General features: G+C 47.1%; 1 protein-coding gene and 1 long non-coding RNA gene across 2 annotated transcripts in view; one reads left to right on the forward strand and one right to left on the reverse strand.

Annotated features, from left to right (window-relative positions):
• The first annotated feature begins 291 nt into the window (after positions 1 to 291).
• Positions 292 to 22,785, forward strand: part of efr3a (EFR3 homolog A (S. cerevisiae)) — a 52,985-nt gene continuing 30,491 nt past the window's right edge. Inside the window, exons 1-3 of the mRNA XM_062404600.1 lie at positions 292 to 414; positions 659 to 761; positions 22,499 to 22,575. Coding sequence (XP_062260584.1) covers positions 752 to 761; positions 22,499 to 22,575 — 87 coding nt within the window. The 5' untranslated portion in view covers positions 292 to 414; positions 659 to 751. The remainder of the gene's footprint in view (positions 415 to 658; positions 762 to 22,498; positions 22,576 to 22,785) is intronic.
• LOC133968529 (uncharacterized) lies at positions 756 to 2,824 on the reverse strand. Its single transcript, XR_009924111.1, has 3 exons — positions 2,551 to 2,824; positions 2,353 to 2,410; positions 756 to 2,264 (listed from the first exon to the last, which is right to left on the reverse strand). It is a non-coding gene; the product is annotated as an uncharacterized LOC133968529 (long non-coding RNA).

Below are 22,785 nucleotides of genomic sequence, written 5' to 3' on the forward strand. Positions count from 1 at the left end.
ATAATGAGTGAATATTAATTTTTCTGTGAACTGTCCCTTTAAACAGTCACTAAACTGTGGGCCTGGCGGTTGAGCTCTATTTGAAAAGGATGATGAAATATTTACACAAAATAAATATGAGATGATAAAATCCATCCATATGAAACTCATGTCCTTACTGATATAAGAGAGCAGGTGTTGGTTAACGTTCTGATTCGAACTGAAGTAAATCACCGTTTGCTATAATTAGCAGTTTGCTAATTCCCCCTGGCATATGTTAAACACAAACACACACACACACACAAACACACACACACACACACACACACACACACACACTGCCTCTCTCACACTTCCGCGTTGTGTGTCGCCGTAAAGCAGGAAGCAGTGTAGTAACGTGTGGCAGTCCACGGTCCTGCTGCGGTTCACCTCCAGGTAAGGTTCACCTCTCTCTCCCCGGGTTCGAGTCCCTGCCCGCTGGGGTCTCCGCCGCGGCATCACCCCCCCCCTGCCCCCCCCCGCTGAGACGCTAGCATCGGAGGCTAACCCCCGCGGACAGTGGCCGTGTAGCGGGTCGGGCGGCGGGTCGGTGTGAGGCGGACAGCCGGGTTCTGGTAGTGAGGTTCGTGTGAGGGGAAGCGGGTCGTGTGGGCTCACGAGCGGCTGCTTTGTGTCACAGGAGTCGGGGGTTCGATGCTGGAAGAAGCTACATGGAGGCTAAGTGACTGAGTGAGCCCGGAGCAGAGACACCGCAGCGCCGCATAGCAGCAGGATGCCAGCCGGTAAGACCCGTGTGTGTGTCCGTCTGTGTGTGTCTTTGTATGTGTGTGTCTGTGTACACAATATACACGCCCTTACACTTTAGTGTGTACGTGTTGTGTTTAAGGTCACTTTCCTCTCACGTCATCAGCCAAGTTACACATAAGAAAGTGCAGTGATGCGTTCAAGGTCAGTGCTGCAGTGCAGGATTCCGCAGTGTCTCTGTCACCTGTGGAGCCTCGGTCACACTGGCTGTGTGTCGTGCTGCGTTCAGGGCCCCTCGGGGGTTCTGGACTCCGACGCGCGGTGATGTCACGACGTCAAACGTGTCTCTGACTGTGAGAATGTTTATTTCAACTGTGGCCGTTCATACAGGAACCAATCAGAGGAGGGAAACGACGCCATGACGCATTGTGTTTGTCATTTCACCTGGAAACACATTCCTATACACACACTGTCACTCCATCTCACAAACGAGGAAACGAGAAGTCCAGCAGAGGGTCGACCGCCTCTACGGCTCTATGTGCAGTTGGCTACTGGGACCAGTAGGATGAGGAGTCTGTGGCCCCCTCCCAGAGGATCAACCAGGAGGTCCCCCTCCAGACGGACTGGTTCTGTTACTGGAGCGCTGGCTGGTGCAGGAGCCTGCTCATGTGTCTGGATGGCTGCTTCCTTCGGAGGCTGCATGTGAAGTCCAGCAGGTGGTTCCTCCCCGGAGCAAACATATCCCATAATCCATTGCGTTTCAGTCCCGTAAAGCCTGCATTCAAACTGAAGACACCAGTCACCTGAGACGCTGTTTGTTTTTTATTTGATCCACCTCAGGTGTGTCGACCTCCGTGAACCTTTGAGGGTTGCAGGAGGAGCTGGAGCGCATCCCAGTTAACAAGTTGACATGTTGCCAGTGTATCACTGGGCCAACACCAGACATTTTAAGCCGGAGAATGACTGTACAATCAGGTTAGGACTTTCTCTGGAGTTCATCTTTCACACGTGAACAACAAATGAAATCCTGGAGTATCCTGGAACCTGGGGAGACGTGTTCCGTCAGTGAACCAGATAAACTCTCAGAGTCTCAGAGGGATTGGGACAAATGGGTCATTTTACCAGAATAAACCAGAAAACATTTTCAGGTCATTTCCTTTTCTTTGTCTTAGAAAAATCCACGATTCCAGTGATGATATAAAAAAGGTCATATTCGGTATTGTGACCTGTCTCCGGGACTTCCCTGCTCCTCCATGTGAAAACATGGGAAGCCTGAGGCAGAGCAGCCAGAGCAGCAGCGTTTCAGGACAGAGCCTCAGTGATAACACATGTGACAGCGATGAGGTCAGATGCAGCATGAACACGTGGAGCTGGGGCGGAGGCGTGCTGCTCAGCGCCGTGCACAGGAAGCAGGAAGTGCCGGCTGGCTGGAGCGGCTTAAATCCAGAGCCCTGAGAGAGATTTGCTCAAGGGAAGCTTGGAAGGGAACCAGCTGATCGGTCAGCTGATGCAGCGAGAGGCTGTTTTCATGTTGTTCAATTCTTCAGATAGATTTTGGATCAACAGAGAGATGAGCTGATCAGGGATGTTTGCTTGTTTATTATGAATTATTAGAAATGAGTCATTTACCTGCTCGTATTCTGATGATTTCATCCATTCAGACTTTGGGTGAAGCTTCTCCTGCGACCTTGTTAATAGAGATTCAGAAACTCAAAGTTTATAAGGAGGAGCGGCATTAGATCAACAAAGCTTTCCATAGATTATATATAGTATTAAAAACTCCAGGAAACGTTTCAGTTATGAAAAGTTATGAGCCTACTAACTTACTTTATATGAATTGAAGTAGATCCCACTGCAGTAAATGTTTCACATTAAGGTGATAAATCCTCCGTCTCAGGTTCCCCTCTGACCAGAGATCTGTTTTCTGTCTGGTGCAGGTGAACCGAGTCTAACCTTAAATGATCCAATATTTTTGGGTGAGTGCGTTGATGTGTGTGTCTGTGTGTTTGTGCTGTCATGTCTGACAGCGTGTCTATTTCGGGAAAGGTGGACTTTGAGCGCCCTCGCCTTCCTTCTCCTGCAGCAGCTGCTCTGGCAGGTGACCAGCTGCTGTTTACTGCAGAACGACTCTCCCCCCAGAACCCAGTTGGTTACTGGGACCAGTAGGATGAGGAGTCGGAGTCTGGGGCCCCCTCCCAGAGAGGTCCCTCTCCAGACGGACTGGTTGTGTTAATGGTTGTGTTACTGGTGCAGGAGCTTGCTCATGTGTCTGCATGTTGGTGTTTGGCTTCAGGCGACGTCTGCAGCTTGAAGGACTCTGGATCCCTGCAGGCCTCCAGTCTGCTCTGTAATTACTCCCAGTGGTAAACTGCTGATTACATTAGTGGTAATGTGACGCCTTCAACATCGATCCCTGATGGGCCAGTGCGACAGAATGAGGCTGTTGTGTGTGTGTGTGTGTGTAGTGACGTGGACAAACAGTGGTCGTGGTCTGTGTGCCGATGCTCCTGCGCTCCATCACCTGGATGGAGATGATAAGTTCATATCTACTAGTTTTGTTTTTGCACGATTCAAGAAAAGACTACAACCACAATACCAAGGTTTGTTTTAAATAACATGCAGAAGACTTAAATTCATATCATAGCATGGCTTTTTGGACAGATGGTGATTTTAGGTACTAGAAGATTAAAGGTATATCGGTGGATGTAAACCTGCATTAAACATGTGATTCCCGAGATATTGTTATCAAACCCGTATGACAAAGTAATTTAATTGATGCCTAATATTTCACATTAAGCATAAACATTATTATAGACAACGAAATAAAAGCCAAATATAAATATATATACAACCTGAATTAAGAAAATAAAAAATAAAAATAAACATTTTATTGTGTAAATATAAATGCATAATAAAAATAAACATTAATTCCATTAATATGTGAGTTAAATCAAAAGTTTATGGCAGATTTGAAGAATGAACAGATTAGAATTTGGTCCAAGGTCAAAACCCCTGTAGCCTTATTTAATCCAGTGTGTTTCTTTCTTGTGATTTATTCATCGTTCCAATCTTTAATGAGTTAGACCAACGTTATATGAATTAGACAAATAAAATAGTATAACATGGTCCCCCCCCCCCCCCCCCCCCCCTCTTTAACGCTCCAGCACCTGAGAACCTGGAGCTTCCTCTCTCTTCACACTTTCCCCCCGACCAGATGGGAATCACCTCGTTGCCATGGAAGAGCAGATGTTCACATTTCACATGATTGACACTTCAGGGACGTTTTAACCTGCAGATGATTAATATGATGCTGAAGCTGTGGGAGCCAGGAAATGAAACAGAAGAGGTTTAACGAATCTGTGTTTTAGCTTCATTTATTGTTGCTAATTTTGTACGTACGTGTGTGTGTCTGTGTGTGTGTGTGTGTGTGCGCTCCACTTCAGAGCTCTCACTCCTGGGTCTGTTGTGGTCTAGAGGCTCTCATTATCCTGAAAGTGTTAACCACCTCAATTAAGTCATTAAGTAGGACAGACCCGCTGTCGCTGCCGTCACTGACACACAGAACTACAGACTGGATGAGAACCGCTGGAAGGGAGGAGGCCTGCTGGGAAGTTGTCTCCTGTCCTGGTTATTGTATGGAGACGTCCAAATGTCCTTGTTCTGTCTCTGTTGTCCCAAAGTGCTTCACTAAAGGATAAAACAGTGAGATTGAATAAAGGTTCAATTCTAAAAAGCAAATTTACACTGAGAGGGGACATTTCAGAAGAGGTTCAGTCACACAGGTCATTGTGCGATGTTTTGTCGTTTAGGTTGTGAGAAGCAGGTTTTTGTCATTTTCCTCGAAAATATGTAAAAGACATCCATCCGTCATCTTCTGTCTTTATTTACAAGATGGCAGCGTCCATAGGTCTTCATCGTTCTCACTGACCTCACCTGCTCTGAGTTGCTGTTAAAAACTGATCCCTCAGACGTTTACTTCCTTGTACATTGCTCCTTCTATCCATGTGTGCGCTTTACGTCTACACAACATTGTTCGTCACCTGCAGCAACATGGTTCCGTGTGTTTGGATCTTCAGAGTTGTGTATGTTGGGAAATCGGTCACTTGTGGGAGGGGAGCAGTTTGGATGCAGACAGAATCTGAGTCAATCAAACCCAGTGGAGCTGTGTTGGTTTTTTGTATGCTCCGCTGTCTAATTGTGTGTGTGTGTCTGTGTGTGTGCGCTGTCGGCTCCTGTGCTCTTTGTGCGGCTCCTCCCTCTGGTTTCTGCCTGTGATTTGTATGCAGAGTGGAAGAAGGTTTGTTCTGCAAAGGAGGATTTGGCCTAAATAGAACTTCAAAGGAGACGCGGCTCCCTCTGTCTCCTCCACGTCTCTGCAGCACGGGAAGCTTTCATCTTTGTGTGTGTTTGTTGTGTTGTCCTCCGGCCTGTTGTGTGCTCTGATGCGTGTCTCTATCAGCTGCAGACAGGTGGAGGCACAGAGACGATGCCGAGCAGCGGTAACAGCAGCAGGTGAACGGTTCAGTCAACACCTTCCAAATGGAAACGGCTGTGTGAGAATGAAACACACCTTCATGTGCAGATTAACCAGCAGGTGTCTGAATGTAGATGAACTGAATATAAGTTATAACGTTTGGTTCCGTGCTAAACTCAAAGAAAAGAAAACTATTCTGACCTTTGTAGATTAAAGAATCTTTCTTGTGGACACCCAATCATGACCTGTCAGGTGGTGTTGAACCTACAGATCTCTGCAGACCACTGAGAAGATGGGAGAACGAGGAGTGAGCTTCCACCCTGACGCTCTGTCTCATGGTCCACACACAGCTACACTGACACACTTGTGTGAACCCTCACATGTTTCTATTCAGCCTCAGTCAGGCCTGAGATGAAGATCACAGGATAGGTTCTCACAGATGTCTTCTCCAGAAACGTCCTCATGCCCAAAATCAGGAACTAAACCTAGTCCCCACAAGGAAGAGAAACCACACTCCAAAAACCCAGATATTAAATAAAAACTCACTTACACAATCAAAGAATAACACACACACACACACACACTAACACTCACATGGAAATGCTAAATTCCTTCAATCACTGTCCCTCTCTGTAAATCTGCATAATTACACTCCAATCAGGATGATTAAAACACCTTCCAGCCAACACACACACACACACACACACACACACGTGTCGTCACTCGAGTGTACATGTATCCACTTGTGTGTTTGTGTGTGTGTGCATGCAGGGTGTTTAACGCGTTGGCTGCTCACTTCTCTGGAGGAGTCGGTACCGAGGTGGTTTCAGATGTTCGGACTCTGCAGAGCGTCAGTTTGTCCTGCAGCCTTCAGCAGATCTGCTGCTGCTGCCGGAGAGGGGAAACACAAACACTGCAAGGTCAGAGAGTCAGTGTGTGAGGGGGAGAGGCAGAGAGAGGGACAGAGGGAGAGAGAGGGAGAGAGAGGGAGAGGGTTGAAGCTGAGCGAGGAGAGAGAGTCACTCTGGTCCACCTGGCAGGCCGTCCTACGCTTCACCTCCAACAAGATGGATTCAGAGAACAACGAGTCGGGTAGGGGCCAGCTCTTTAATTTGTGACTCTCCAGTGTTTGTGAGCACGACAGTCTAGCCATACCATAATGTGTGTGTCTGTGAGTGTGCGAGTGTGTGAGAGAGAGAGAGGGGGAGAAGGTAAAGGAGGCTAACAGACTCCAGGTCTGTGTCTCTGTGAACCATCCTGTACAGCGGCGGCCATTGATCTTTTCTATCGAGCCCCACTCATCCCAGGCGTCCAATCAGCCGCCTGCTTTCACCCGACTGAAACACTCGGAGACCAATGGGAGCGAGGTGACGCAGTTTTCATGTTTTCATAACGAGTGGGATCGGCCACAACGTGTTCCTGATGATCTGTTTCTGTTCTGCTTCACCTCAGCTGCGTCTGAGACGGAGTTTCATTAATGAAGCTGAATATTTAATCCAAGTGCAAATTATAAAACTTCCTAAAAACAGTGAGAGCATTTTATCATCATTTGTGTTGTGACACCTTCAACCTCCAGTGATCCACCACGAGTCTGAATGAAGACTCAGATAGTGAAGCCATCTAGATTGCCCTCTGGTGGCTGGCTGCAGAACAGGTCATAAACCCATCCTCCATGTTAGCAGATGGGACATGGACCAAACTTAACACTTAAAGTAGATTTTACATAAATGTTAAAATGGTTTCTGTCATTTCAGGTTTGTTCTGTGTTTGTGATCAGTTTGGTTGTAATTTGTTATTTGATGATATGAAAACAAGCTGAGGCGTCATGATTGACAGCTGAGGCTGACTCCTGATTGGTTGAGAGCTTGTATGGGCGGGACCTTGATAGCACAACTTCATTCATCCACTTCCTGAAATCACAGGAATGGTCACAATTCATGTATCTGGCCTCTTCAGACCTCGAGTCTGTGTTGAAGGAGTTTCTTAAGATGTTCACCAGTCGTCACTCGGACTCAAAGATGAACAAATAAAGATGGAAGACTAAAAGCGATTCCAGTTAAATATATCAGATAAATGTTTTTCTTCTAAACATCTGCTTCAGCCCCAGAAATGAATATAATTTGAGTTCTAAATAAAACTCTGAATTGATGCACGACCACCACACGACCAGCGGACTCAGGTCTCTGAAACCAGTTTGATCGACATTCAGACTGGACCTACTGGTGTCCCAGCTCCATACAGCGCCCCCTACAGGCAGACTGGACTGGTCTGTGTGCAGACTGTGTTCCCAGGTGAATCTGAGCATGAAGGGCTGCGTGTGGTCGCTAGCGGTCGACCTTGAGCCGCGGGCTGACAGATGTTTGAGTGGCGGCAGCGCTGAAGCACCAGAGGTCATCTGTTGTCTTTCATGCTCAATTAAGTCCTTCCTGCCCAGTCTGCTACCTCGCTGTCACGCACACACACACACACACACACACACACAGGTTTCTACTTTTGGACCTGTGAGGCCCCTTGTTGACAAACATGTCCATTGAATAACGATCTGATCCTAATCTGAACCTCGGTTCTTCATGGAGAGTGAACGCCTCCTTCGAGAGCCGAGGTCGGGTCACGACCTCCAGAGTGTTCCCACAAAGACACAAACAAATAGACTTGGACGTAAAGACAAGTGTACACACTCTCTCTCTCTCTCTCACACACACACACACACACACACACACACACACACACACACACACATCGTCACAATAGCTGACCATAAAATATACGGCACACCCACAGTTACAAAACATACACACAAGATGTGACACAAAAGCTGACGCAACACTCAGCTGACTGGGAGGGAGGAAAAAACTTCACACACTCACACACCTACACGCACACACAGACACACATTCCCGCACATACATTCACACGCCCAAACACACACACACACACACTTAGATTTACTGAGACTTATGCCAACCCCAATTTATTTTTGTTCAGACATGAGCTCACTCCCGGCAGACAGAGCCTGGAACGACTTTAACGAGATGTTTTAATCTCAGCTTTTTAATTATGAATATTTGAAATTGCAGATTTACAGGAGAGAATGACGGAAGGTTTAATCAATAACGGCTGACTGCAGCCTCGCCGGGTTATAAAGGGAAATGGATGAACTGATTGGTTTTCATTATTCTGTGTGTGTGTGTGTGTGTGTATGTCTGTGGGCGTGTGTGCGTGTGTGTCTGTCTGTGGGCGTGTGTGTGTGTGCGTGTGTGCGGGCCTGTGTGTGTATGTGTGTGTGTGGGGGCGTGTTTGTGTGTGTGTGTGCGGGCCCGTGTGTGTATGTCTGTGGGCGTGTGTGTGTGTGTGTCTGTCTGTGGGCGTGTGTGTGTGTGCGTGTGTGCGGGCCTGTAAGTGTGCGTGTGTGTGTGTGCGGGCCTGTGTGTGTGTGTGTGTGTGGGCGTGCACTCCTGCTTTAATTACCAGCGGTGGTGAAGATGCCGGACTTTGAGAGTAGCGTGATCCGTTCTGCAGTTTGGCTCCGCCTCTCTCTCTGGTTGAAAATCACATATTAATAGTAAAGTTGTTTATTTCCCTGAGTGATGATGTGATTCAGTTTTCAACTGCAGCAAACGCCCCCTGCTCGGTTTCCTGCTCGTGGCCTCAGAGGGGGGTCTCTAGAGCCGGAGGCCCGACAGGCTCACAGAGGAAATCCAGGTGAATTGAGAACGACGTGCTTCAGAAAACCACGTTCCTGGAATCTGGTGCGTGAGCTGCAGGATTAAATAAGATGCCAATGGTCGAAGTCCTGACGTGATCAGTTTAATTCAGTGTCTGGCAGCTGGAGGAGATTTGATTGCTGAGAGAGATTCATTCGGAGGCGGTCCTGGTTAATTGGATTTGCTTGCGCGAGTCTGTTTTTAAAAGGCTGTTTCTGAAGTGAACGCCTCGCTGCTCGTAAACCTCCCTGATTCTCAAACTGCACGGCCACTTGTAAACGCATCACAGACGTCGGCACCACAGAAACGTCAGGTCAGGAAATCTAAACTTTTCCTTCATAAGAAAATAAGTGATTAAAGCTTTATTGAATTTGGAGTTGGATCAGAAACGTGTTCGGAGCCTCACATCTGATCAGACGTAATAAGGTCTCGACCATCGAGCAGGCCCAGACACCAGCTTTGGTTTCGAGAACCATCATTTCCGCTAGTCTTATTTTCTTTTGTTAATTCCTTTTGTAAGTTATGCATAAATAAAATATATTATTATTTTTAATCATTATAGAGTTTGGTGGTTAGGGGTCAAAGGTCACTGTGATATGGTGCTATTTATGACAAAACTATAAAGTAACATTTCATGTACAAAGGGTCAAAGGTCAACTTCCCTGTTACATATTAATGTTCTGACAAACATGTCAAATCAAGGCAAATCAAGTATGTGAGTTTTGTAAACCTCACATGTGCCGATTAATGAGATGTTAATGTGGCTTCAGGCGCGGTGGGATGGCGTGTTAATGCATCGTGTCGGTAAACATCCTGATGAGTCCAGAGCGTTTCATTGTTATTCCTGCCGAGCTGTGCAGAGACAGACGATGAGGACGTGTCCCCGTCAGTCGTCCTCATCAGAGCCACAGCTTCCACTGAGGCTTGTTTCCTTACACGGTCATCAGGAGAAGCAGCAGAGCTCTTTGTCTGCTCCGCGTCACGTGGCAGAGACTGGGAGGACTGGGAGGACTGGATTCTGTGGGAGACTTTGCCAACACCAGCTCAAGCCTCCCTGAGCCCGGTGTCAGAGTGTTAACCACAGGGAAGGAACAGTTAATCTTCTGAAGCTCAAATCTCCAATTAAGCTTTCTTTGATTTCCCCAAAGTTTCAAATACACAGAGATATGAATTTTCATTTTAATAATGGTATATGCCTCGGTTCAAAGAGGGTTGAATCAAATTGTTACACGGTTGAATTAACTTTATGTAAGGATTAATAAGTAGAGCTCAGAGCACTTGATGTGAGAATCCCTTAGTGTGATCAGCGTGTCCTGGTCGGGGTCGTGAGACGGGCGCCCTCCTGCGGTGGCGTTGGGTTGACGGGCTCACGACACCTCTGCTCCAGATGTGCAGCCTGATGCACGACCACTGCATCAATATCAAGAAACAAAAACACTCTCTGATCAGAAGATTCTTCTTTGAGACACATCAGCAGCTAATGTCACGAGATGAACATCCAGAGACATGTGATCGAGGACAGACGTCTCTCTCCCGCAGTCCGAGGGGACAGCTCAGATATACACACACCATGCGCCTGCAGCCGCAGGGGAGTGATGGCGAGCGTCACGCAGCACACAGGGGAGTGGAGCACTGGACCGTGTGATTACCATATACCATACAATTTATGGAGCTTGTAGTGGAGCGACACTGAGCACAGTGACACGCCTCCAGCTCTCAGCATCTCAGAGATGGAGACTCAGATTGTCCTGAAGCTCAGACCTCTGCAGTCAAATGTGGAAAAACATCAAAACCTATATTTCATTAGTTGTGTGCTTACAGGATCACAAACGTTTCCAGGGTTGTAAGAGAATCTGAATCTTCAGACGTCCGGATCTCCAGCTCCTGTCGGCAGCAGCTCGGCTCTCAGGCCCTCAGAGACGTCCTGTGGGTCAGAGAGTCAGAGAAACATTGACTCTTCACGTTAAGCTGCTTCATTCAGTGTTTTACTGGATTGAACCAGCAGCTCTGAGAAGAATTCAGCTTCTGGTGAAGAAGACTACAACTCCCATCATCCCTCACTGCTTCACCATATCATCAGAAACTCCACAGGCTCCACAGAGACGTTCTGGTCTCCAGGAGATTTCTGAGATCAGCGTCCCCAGCCTGTCCCGAGCTCGTTGCTGTGCTACAGCTGCAGACCATGAGAAGGAACCTCTTCTTCTCTGATATGTATGGTTGTCCTCTGCGGTTGAGTTGACGTGAGGTAGCCTGAGAGCGTGATGCACTGGACGTCTCTGCCGCTGGCCTCATGGTGGGTCTGTCACCGAATCACACGACTCCTTGAACTCATCAGGCCCAGAAGGATCCACCCATCGTCTCCTTTGTCCCCCAGGGAATGAGACCCAGCCTCTGTCTTCTGTTATTGGTTTGATTGAGCGCCCCCTAGTGGCAGACACGTTCAAGTTGGAAATCTCCCGGGCTCAGGAAGCAGAACTGGTCCTCCTCTAACAACATGGTTGCTGGTTCGAACCCTGTATTTGTGTAGTGGGACTGCTTGTCACTTTTAGTTTGTGTTACAGCAGATTATCTTGCTGTGGAGTTGTTGTGTGTGCAGCCGGGCTGAGCAGATGTTTTTCTAAGCTGACTCGAGTGGTGTTGTGTAAACAGCAGCATATGTCATGACTCATGTGTGGACGCTCTGGATTCCTTCCTGTTCTGCCATTTGACCGTCTGCTCAAACTCAGACTGTCCAAAGAGGAGCAGCAGGAAGAACCCGCTCAGAGATCTGGAGCTGGAGAGAAGCCTCGGCCAACCAGAGGGCTTCATCTAGCAGCTTCCGTGTCCTTGAACAAACTCCCAGTTTGTCCCGTGGAGACGATCCGTGTATAATAAATATGTTGTGTTTGAGTTTGAGTGGAGACTTTTTCCTTTTGATGCTTTACACACAGTTTCAGAGGTTCATGTGCTTCTCTGCCCGTGAAATCCTGAAGTCCGGGAATAAATCCAAATCCCAGAGGATCTGTTCAAGCGCTTGAAGATATTTTTGAAATCCTCAACAGAATAAACATTCAACAAAATAGAAAATGGCCCCATTCACACATTAAGCAGTTTGATCCGAGGGAGGAGTCGGCCACTGAAAGGATTACGATTGAGTTTCTCCTCACGAACCTCGTCTCATGTTCCAGTAAAGCCGTTCATCACATTCAGCTGCTGCTGGTTAAACAGATTGTTACTGGTCACATTCCGTCTCAGGATGCAGAACCTTAGAAAACCTGTCACACTGGGATCCTTCGACTTTGTCTGTGGTGGATTCGTGAGCAGTGTGGGGAGAAGGGAGGTGGGGTCTGATCCCTCTTCCGTCGGGGGGGAATTGAAGGTCTGGCAGATGGGACGGAGAAGACGTCTTTTGATGTCTTTCTATTGTCAGTGAAGCGGTGGTCTCGTCCCAGTTGACCTTGATGGTCCTGAGCTGCTCCGATGATATTAACTGTGAATATAAAACCGTTTTCAGACTCTTTTTTCCGGGTTTACTCATCACATATGAAAAGCACAGGAGATGGTCGGAGCTGGACATGTTCATAACAACAGGGAAACGTTCAGGCGAGGGGCGGAGCCTGGTGTGGCGTTCACGACCACTGCTATCTAGTAGTTGACAAGTACCACATGTCAATGTGTGAGGTGAGACGTGTGGTTATAGGATGTTTAGAGAGTTCTCTGATTGTCCTCTGTCCTCCTCGTCCACACTGTTGACGTGTCTCTCACTCAGGCTGCTGCTGCTAGCGTTAGCCATGAGGGGGTGGAGCTTAAGGTGGTCGTGCGTAGTGACACTACCGCTGCTTATTACTGCCCTGTGCTTTCACAGAAGTGTTGTCCTCTGGCCTATTAAAATCATGTTAAGATGTTTTGAGGTCATAACTGGTTCTTTGATGATCTCAGTTTCTCATTTCCTTTCACTTTATTTTGTGATAATTTCAGTTGACGTTTCAGAATGAACACAAACACACCTGCATACCTACACACCTAAGATCTGCCTCTGCCTGCACTCGACAACACAGTGTAGGAACAGGCTCACTGCAGGACACACGCACACACACACACACACACACGCACACACACACACACAAAGGTATTCAGATGTTTTTTCTGTGAGTGTTTGTGTTCATCTATGGTCGAGTGTCATTACAGTGTGTCACTCATACAGCTCCACTGAGTGTGTGTCTGCGAGTGTAGAGCTATACATTTAATGAGCAGGTGTGTAGAGAGGTGACAGGAAGTGCTTGTGTCATATTGTAAATACTGTTAAATTAAGAAATAGTAAAACCATTAGCCCCAGAGGAGAACAGAGAGAGAGGCGTGTAAAACACGTGTTGACAGATTCCTGTGTGAGATCTTTACACTTGAATGTTGTGAACAGAGAGAAGCCTCCATGCAGCAGTGATCACAGCCCCCCCCCCCCCCCCATCCTCCAGACTCTGATGTTTCCTCTGTCGTCTGGTTTGTACAACAGCCTTTTTAATTAGCAGAGGTCTCGAATCAAGCGGCTGATTATCAGTTATTTTGTCTTGGTTCCCCGAGTGGCGTCACGGTTCATAAATGGATCTGTGGAGACGCTGCTCTTCACGCTGGCACTCCAATTATCTTTCCTTCAGCGCCGAGAAGCCTTCTCATCATGTCGGTGTGGCCGGGTCTCCACCACACGCTGACACTTTGTGAGAGCACAACAACACAGCGTGAGATCCGGCCCACGTGGCTCTGTGGCGCCCCCTGATGGAGCACATTCCCCCCTCGGCTGTCCTCAGTCTCCTCAGGGATGGACGGAGGTGTTGAGTTAGGTACTTGAAGGTTTAGAGGATCTGGTATCTTCCACCTGTCTTTCACCACAATCATCTTTAGATACGATGAGATTCTTATTGATTATGATGTGATTTGTGAATCTTTATGATATTTTCCATGATTGTTGATTTTAAACCTTTCCTTGTTATCTGTGTTTCCTCGTCATGATTCTAGATGAGTAGATTTATTAAACGTGTATTTCAATATGACGTGGCCTGTAACATGAATAATTCAGGAGGCGGCTGCTGTCGGTACAGGTAACACCACATGTGAGGAAGCCTCCACTCAGGTGAATGATAACTTTAGGGGCTAAATTAAAAACTAATGTTCACTGTAGTTTGTTTACCTGAGGGCTACCAGAGCCTTCTCAAACGTGATTGGTCGAACTAGATACAGAAAAACAATAGACCTACAAATTCTGTATATTCTCCAGGACCCGTCAGAAGCGAGTCCATTGAGAAGGACGACTGGTGCAAACATCCAGAACTTGGTCATGATGCCGGGCGGCTGCTCGTGTCCTCACGTCACATTAAGAAAACCTTCCAGATACTTATTGATGCTCCTAGTGTGGTAGGACCTTAGGGAGCAGTGTACCACTCCACAAGGGGACTACTTCTTCCCAGAAAGTTTTGATCCCACTTTGTTAACTGGGAGACAATGGACACCATGAATCTAGGGATTCTAAGTCAGCAGCCTTAACTGTCGGCCTGGCTTAGCCTTATCTTTAGCTCTCCTAGGAAGTATTGTGTTAGACTCAACTCTGTACCTGTTCACTGAAACTGTTGAGCATATGTATAGTTTTTAATTTAGGGGTTCCTTCTATCTGCTGTATCTTCATTTTGCCGAGGGTGAAAGGATGAAGGGAGATTCATTAAAAACTAATCTAGGACCTGAAGCTGCTGGAGGGAGCTGAGCCCTCGGAGGATTTACGAGGAGAGATTTCCAGTTACATCCTCCTCTTCCCTCCGTGAGGCTTAGACACTAGTTGTGGCTCTGAACTGGTTTCATACCACCTCCCTCCTCCTGGACACCCACGGCCTGAAGTGGGATCACCTCCTGCTTCCCGACCTCCACCCCTGAGACGAGGACAGGTTTTGGGATGGCGGCAGAGTGAGACGTTGGGTTGGTTGAGTCTTCACGAGCCTCTGGAAACTGCTCTGAGAGAATCCTGGTGTCAGTAGATGAGGCGGTGTTGTGTTTACAGGTGTGGGATGTGGTGCTGTAGATTCAGGGCGTGTCTCTGGACGTCAGGTTGATGATGGATGTCCTCGTCTTCAGCCTCCTGCACCGTGTGGGGGCGGAGGGAGGACAGAGAACAGGCTTTATATTGAGCTCATTTGTCACCCCACCTCCTTTCACAACATTCACATCCTCCCCCATCCATCCATCCATCCGTGCATCCATCCATCCCTTCTTTCCCTCCATCCCTCGCTCTTCCTCCATTCCATCCCTCTTTCATACCATTTGCTTCCTTTCTGTTTCCTTCTTTGGTCAAATGTGTCCTAACCTCACTCCTCTTCTCCTCTTCTTCTGACTGTTTCTCTCTTCTCCTCCTCTCTTTCACGTCCTCCCCCTGTCTCTGGTTCATTTCTCCCTCACTGCTTCTGAGGGATCTCCCGGCTCGGCCGTTGGAGTCATTCTTTGACCCGCTGGGCGTTAGCGGCCCCTCGGTGGCAGACTGATGAAACTTTCTGTTTTGATGTGATTCTAAAGGCCCACATGTCACTGGATGTACTCTTGAGGTTCACAGTTATAAGCTGGACCTCACTGGTTCTGAGTGCAGGACTGGTTCTGAGTGCAGGACCCCTGCCGGCCTGCAGAGCAGCAGGACTCTGGAGAGGCACAGACTCGACACTTTGCTGGAAACTTTAAATGTTGCTCCCTGCTGCCAGAACCTTTCAGTTCCTGCAGATTTGGGGGAAATGCTCCACTTGGTTTTGGTGTGTCCTGACGGAACTCTGTTGGTTGTTTTTTTTCTACTTTTCTAAATGTCTTTCTTTATTCTATTTTCAATGGATGTTGCTATAAAACCATAATCATGAATTAAACTGATTAAACTCAACAAATCCAGCTTGTGTCACTCTGCTGTGGCCAAGAAACACCTGAGCGTTTCCAGAGAGCTTGAATTTCTCTCTCTTCCTCCTCCTCCTCTTCCTCCTCCTCCTCTTCCTCCTCCACTGGCTGTGTTCCCCCTCCTCCGTCTAGGAAATGTGAAACCTGGGATTTCATTTGATTCAGTTTCCATTTCCTCCCTTTGTCTACCCCACATGAATATTTAAATGAGAAAAGCTGAGCTTCCACCGCCTCCGTGACAAATCCACTATCTACAGTGGGATCGTAACTCAATTGGAACAAAACACATTTATCAGGAGGAGCAGAGTGTTTTCCGGTCGCTGGTTAAATGTTTCGAAGGCGATGCCACGGGGAAGGTGAATATGCTCAAGACGATCTGATGCCCTCTAATCCTCTGAAGCCGCTCCACTGTATGAATAATGGGAAATGTCAATGAATAACCTCTGACGCAGGCTCGAGGTGGAACAGATTTAATTTCTCCCCCAGAATAAGAGACTCTACAACCTCTTTGTTTCAGCGTCACCAAAGTAGAGTCAACAGAGGGAAGTAGTTTTGAAGAATCAGATGTGACTGTGATTCATTCAGATTCAGGCTCAGGTCGAATAAAGACCAATTCAGGCTCATTTGTGCGAACCTGGATTTATTCTGTATATTATCATAAAAGGATTTTAAAGACCCTCCTCAAAAACAAAGGAGAAGAAATGAGAGGGAGCGAGAGAGAGAGATTTCCCTCAGTGGACGAGCAGCTGGGCGAACGAAGCCGTGGGTGGAAAAAGCCAATTACAAAAGACAAGGCGAGTCTATTTATATATTAGACAATATTTGATGAATGGAGGCAATTTAACGTGCTTTGCATAACCCATTAAGTAGGACATACGTCAACAAGCAATAAACCCACATTTAAAAAGGGAGAAATATGAAGGAAAGAAATTCAAGGTTGACCGAGATGTGTGTAAATAAATACGGTTTAAAGTTTTGAATCTGGACTCGTGTGAGTTTAGCTTTGTGATCCGTGAGGAGACAGGAACATGTGACCTTTACACCGAGGTCACGACGTCTGAATCCAGTTTGTCAGTTCTCACACGAGAGGACAGAGAGAGAGAAGAGAAACAGATTTTTAAACAGGATAAATTTAGATCTCCGTCTGGTGGTCCGGGCTGAAGCAGGGCGACGGGGAGGCTGCAAATTTATGGGTCATCATCTGTTTTCGTGCAGGCACCGTTCAAGGTGAAAAGCAGGACGTGGTGATGCAAGTCAATGAGCCGATCAGAGCCAATCAGAGCCTCGGGTCTCCAAACCACACACACGACATTCTTCTTCTGCGAGTTCAACACATACTCCTGTGACGGTGACCATCTGTGAGTCGACCCTGAAAGGGAAGTTGTGCAGGTGGACTTTGTGGAATCATGATTCCTCATGATTGCTGCTGCTCTGAGGCTCTGAGGACTTTCTATTCTACAAATATAACAAAATAATGTTTTACTGGTGTTTTGTTAGCTGGTGTTGCTCGGCTTGTTTCGAGTGTAGAGTAAACTGTGACTTCAAACTGTATGAAAGTCACATTTGACTCGTCTGGCAGAAGAACACAAAGAGGATATGATGCAGCGGACGAGTGACCAAATGAAACATACCTTTATTAAAACTACAGATGCTACAGATGTACCACGGGTCTGGATGATTGACATGTCAGTCCCTCTGAACGTTGAGGTGTCTCCGTCCTTTAGGGGCGTCAGCTCTTTCCCAGAATCCTTTTCTTTCTCTGCTCAGCGTCACTCTGCTGAGCACCCCCCCACAGGGGCGTGTTAACAATCTGCACAGTCGTCTTCGACCCCGGAACCTCGAGCTGAACAACTGCCGCTGCCAGAGAGATGTTGTCAGGCCGCAGATTGGCAGTGTGGAGTGGGGACATTGTTATGGCTTTCATCTGCTTGTCAAAGACCAGGGAATTAATCAGGAGGGCTGGGGGGGGGGGGGGGGCGGACGCTCTTTAATCTTGTAGATTACGCTCCTCACAGACGGTTTAGGTGCAGATTAAAGTGCACAGCACTGCTGGAGGTGAGATATACTGCAGTGCTCTGTTGTGTGTGTGTGTGTGTTTGTGTGAGAAATCAAGAAAGTAGTTTTGGAGACATATAAAAAAAATATATACATACAACGATCTTTGAATGTTTCCTCCTTCTCTCCCTGAGCGTCTGTTCTCTGTAACTCTGGTGAGTGGGTTCCATCTCCTGAGAGAAGAACTGACTGAGAGTCACAGACTGTCACAACCAGCCGCAGGTGAAGCTGAACTGAGATCAGTTCAAAACACTCTGAAGTTATTAAAAACCAGAGTTTATCTGCAATATTCAGCAGGAAACTGTGAAACATGAAGAATTCTGAACAGAATTTGTTTCATAAAGATGAAAAGCCAAAGTAGTTTCCTACCTTTTAACGGCAGCATCGTGAACACGCACTAAAGAATCAGTTTGCTCTGGTAAAAAGAAAAACTTCATTTCCATAATTCAGAACTAAGTCTTGCACATTTTGGTTTAATTGTTTTTATTCTGCAGGTCTTTTTTCTTCAGAGAGAACATGAGCTCTTTATATTAAACATGCTTTCACGTGAGGATGACATGACAGAGACATGGAGGAGGAGCACCACTCACAGGATGAGTTACTGTACGAGCTGAACACTGAACCTGCCACGGTTACAACATGTCCTCCGATCAGGAACAGAAACCCTGAGGCTCCTCTGGCTGCAGGGTTTGTCCTCGTCTCCGTCCTGGATCACATTGTCCTGTGAGGACAGAGGCCGGTAACCCGAGCTGCTGCCGACCGGCTCGCTCCGGCCCCGGCGGCATCTCGTCTTCTCTGCCCGAGTGGGGGGGGTAATCCCAGGTGCTGGCAGACGAGTAGCCCGGGCCGGACGTCCTATTGGTTCAGCTCCTTGTCCGTCAATAAGAGGACATTCGTTAGGAGGCTGCGGCTGGAGAGGTGAAGCCGAGTCTCTGGTGTTCACCTGGTTTGACAGATGTGGATTTACACAGGAGACACAGAAGAAGCAGTCGTTCCTTTCTAAGCCGACGCCCCCATGTGAAGCGGTGGAACTGATAACAACTCAGTCTGGATTTATCTTAGCAGCCGCTGTGGTCATGCCGTCTGTCGGTGTCTGTCTGAGACGGGGGCTCCTGAGGAGGTACCGGCAGGTTCCTCAAACCGAGGCCGACGGAGCCTTCACCCACAGCCGAGGCCCGCTGAGCTCCGGTAGGTCAGACACCGACCTTCTGTCCGAGCCTCACCGCGCCGGGTTCGTCTTTTAGAACGAGTCGTTTACATATGTAGCCGACTCGTATGAACCGAGGTCAAATAAAATCAAGAAAAAACTAAAGAATTTCACAAATCCAGAAAATATACAAAATTCTGTCTCTAATTTACCAAATTGGAACAAATAAAATGCACAAAATAGTGGAGTGTTGACTGTAGGGGAGGAGTTACTAAAGATTCTTTAGTTTCTAAAGATAGCTTGGTTTGGCTGTGATGTAAACATTCATTTTCATGTGTTGGTTCCTCAGTGCTTTGTGGTCATCCAGGTTTCCTCTGTGAGAATTGATAAAGAATACAGACGGTTGGTTGGTTCTCGACTCAGCTGCTGGCCGGGGGGGACAGAGCCATTTACATCCAAGATGGAAATCCTGAATATGAATATAGTGAAACGTGCTCTGGTTCATGCTCCCAGTGAAACCTCGGGACACTCGGGATCAGGTGTTTGCGTAAGCGTCTGCGTTTTTATTAACTTCTCTCTGCTCGGCTGCAGCAGGATGATGGATCTGATCCCCGGTAATGACCTCTGCTCGGCCAGCGGACTTTGTTGTGTTGGCGTGTCATTTATCAGGTCATGTGACCACCACAATCTCTGGATCTGAGGCCCTCTCACTGCTGTGATTATGCAGCCTTCTCTGCAGATCTATAGCTGAACGCTGAAATTGATGCATCGCCTCTATTACAGTATTGAAGCTGTGATGCTCTTAGCCAGAATGGGTTTTAATGCAATCTGGAGCTGCTGTCATTCATTCTCTGCCACCGGTGCCTCGACACAAGCAAACACATCGAGTGGGGCCGGGGCAGGAGTTGAGGGAATGCAGTGGGAAGGAGCTCTGAGCCTGAAGGTTGTTGAATGAGCCAAATATCTAAACACGGCTGATTCGCTCAAAGCACAAGACTGAAAAAAATACATCGTTCAAAACGTAAAGATTCAGACAAACCACAGATTCAAGAGATTAGGTGTCAATCAACTCTCTGAAATTACAGGTCGTTCTTATCTCTCTGATGTTTGTTCAAGTTTGGTTTTTATAGTTTTATCACATTTTTTTATTATTTATTTTTCTGTGTTTTATTCTACTTACATTCATACTTTCTGTGATCTTGGAGCAAACTGGCACAATCATTTCCTTCTGGATAAATAAAGTCTCATCTTTGATTTGATGACAGGGACCTCGATACGTCTGCTCCATGATCCCTTCTGCACTGACTCCAGATCAGGTCTAACAGGCAAGATGGTGGCGTCAGTATCAGACACTGACTAACAGCCTCTTTTATTAGGGTTGAAATTATTAGAAAATAAAACAGGATCTCATTACATCTCAACTGTAACTTCCTCGAATCAAACTTTCATTAGTTGGTTACCTTGGAAGCAGAGTTCACTGCCACAGGTATTATCTCACCACACACACACACACACACACACACAAGCGTGCACACACACACACACACTCAGACAGAGACTTGAACTAAACTCCTATTAAGGCTGATTCGTTTTCACCCTGAGTGTCTGTGGAATAATGAGGATGGAAATAGAAAAGCCTTCGTCTCACGTCCGTCTCCCAGAGCCCCGTCCTCGAGCTGATTCCTCCCACTGTCCTTGAACGCCCCGCGCAGGAGGATCTGCAGCCTCCCAGGTGTTTTCACTTCATCCTCCACGTCTACACACACACACACACGCACACACACACATGCTGTGAGACTGTAAGAGCTCAGCGTGTGTGTGTGCGTTTACATTTAATGATGGAGAGAGAGTTTGTGAATTGGAAATCTGCAGCTCAGGCTCAGTAACGATTTACCGCTGAGATCTTCTGGGTCCGAGGATATCACGACTTTAGAGACCGTTACGTCTTGTAGATTAATCCTGAATACTTCCCAGTTTCACGCTAAAACCCACTGTCGTCCACTGTAGAATCTAAAGAGGCCAGACACATGTTTTGTGATGTCCCAGTGACCTTGACCTTTGACCTTTGGCCGTGACCAACTAATCTAATGAGTTAATCTCTGAGTGACCTTCAAGGACAAATTTGAATCAGTTCATCTTCGAGTCCAACTGAACTTTGACCCCCAGACGTCCTCCAGCCACTAGGTGTCGCTGCCTGTCTCTGTCCCCATCTGATTGGATAAGAGGAGACTACATCATGTTCTGATTCACTGCTCTCTGCCGCTCGATTGGTTAATCACGCCTGCTGATCACTTTGAACTCAATCAGCGACAAATGATTTTCTTCATGTTCTCTATAAGTTCTATATTCAGAATGATGTTCCAGTGTCTTTCTCTGAAAATGACTTTTTGCTTGAGGGCAAATTCAGATTGTTGAATTATTTAAAGTCTTGTGGAGTAAAAGCAGCTGAATCATCACCCTGAAATATTTCAGTCATTTTTCTTATTAGAGCAAAGAAGCTTTTAAGATTTTAACTTTTATTTTGAAACCACGATTTGGAGCAAGTGCAGAGATGAAGAGATGTGGAAGCTGTGCTTTGTTCACTGTAAAACTGTTTATACATAGATATATACAGTATATCTATGTATTTATATACTGTATATATCTATGTATATATAGATACACAACACACAGTATGTCCGTTTGGTAGCATCATAAACTGAGGAGGTTTTCTCAGCTCACAGTCAGAACCAACTAACAAGCTCCTTCTTCTTCACGTCCTCCTCCTCCTCTTTCTTCATCTACTTCTTTTTATACTTCTTCTCCCTCTTCTTCCTCTTCCCCTGTCCTCTGACCATCTCACTCGGAGCTGAATCTCATCCCCCCCCCAGGCAGGTAATTGTAGAATCCATAATGAAGCTTTAAAGCCACGGCGGTGGAGAGGTTGCCCTGGCGACGAGCAGTTAACACGAGTCATAGTTAAGTTGATTAATCTCCAGACTCCCGGGGGGGGGGGGGGGGGGGGGGGTACAAATAAAAGTATTTGTATCCTCGCTCTGGAGGAGTTAATGTGACCTCACTTTGCCCGAGAGGTCGGAACATCAGGTGGAGGGAAAACAGGAAGGAAGCAGGGTGTCCCCCCCCCCCCCCCCCCCCAACTTCCTCAAGGACCATTTCATTTCACAACACAAATCGTTACACAAACACACATCTTTTCTGTTTGTTCTGTTAAAGTAAGGTTTTAATTTCGGCCCTTATGAGCGAACACAGACACAGATATGATATGATGCAGATCTCTGGCTTATTTTTGCTTTGCACACTTACCTGCAAGGTACTGGACCCCATAGGGCCCACGCTGTGCTGGTAGTGTGTGTGTCTGTGTGTGTGTACCTGTGTGTGTCATCAGGACTACGAGAGATCTACCTGAAGAGTTGAGCCCAGTTCTTTGTCTCCTGGCTTCGTGCCTCATTTACCTGTGGTATATCTTCAAACCTTTGCTCATGGCCTCGTCTCTATTGTGTGTTGCAGGAGTGTGTGGCTGCTGTGGGCCCCTGAGGCCGAGGTACAAGCGCCTGGTGGACAACATCTTCCCTGAGGACCCCAAGGTGAGTAACTGCCAGGTTTAATAGAAGCTGTGTTGTGAGGACATTAAAGGCGTCTCTGTCTCCCTGCAGCAGCCAGTCTGGGCCTTCAGCTGTGATTTAACACTGTGTGTGGTCCCCTGTTGTGTTGAGAAGGCAGCAGACACACTGACACCTCCTCTGCCACCAGAGAGCTGCCTCACCACAGAGCAGCAATAATTGGCCACACGAAGG

Source organism: Platichthys flesus, chromosome 14, assembly GCF_949316205.1.
Source record: "Platichthys flesus chromosome 14, fPlaFle2.1, whole genome shotgun sequence".
NCBI classification, from domain to species: Eukaryota; Metazoa; Chordata; class Actinopteri; order Pleuronectiformes; family Pleuronectidae; genus Platichthys; species Platichthys flesus.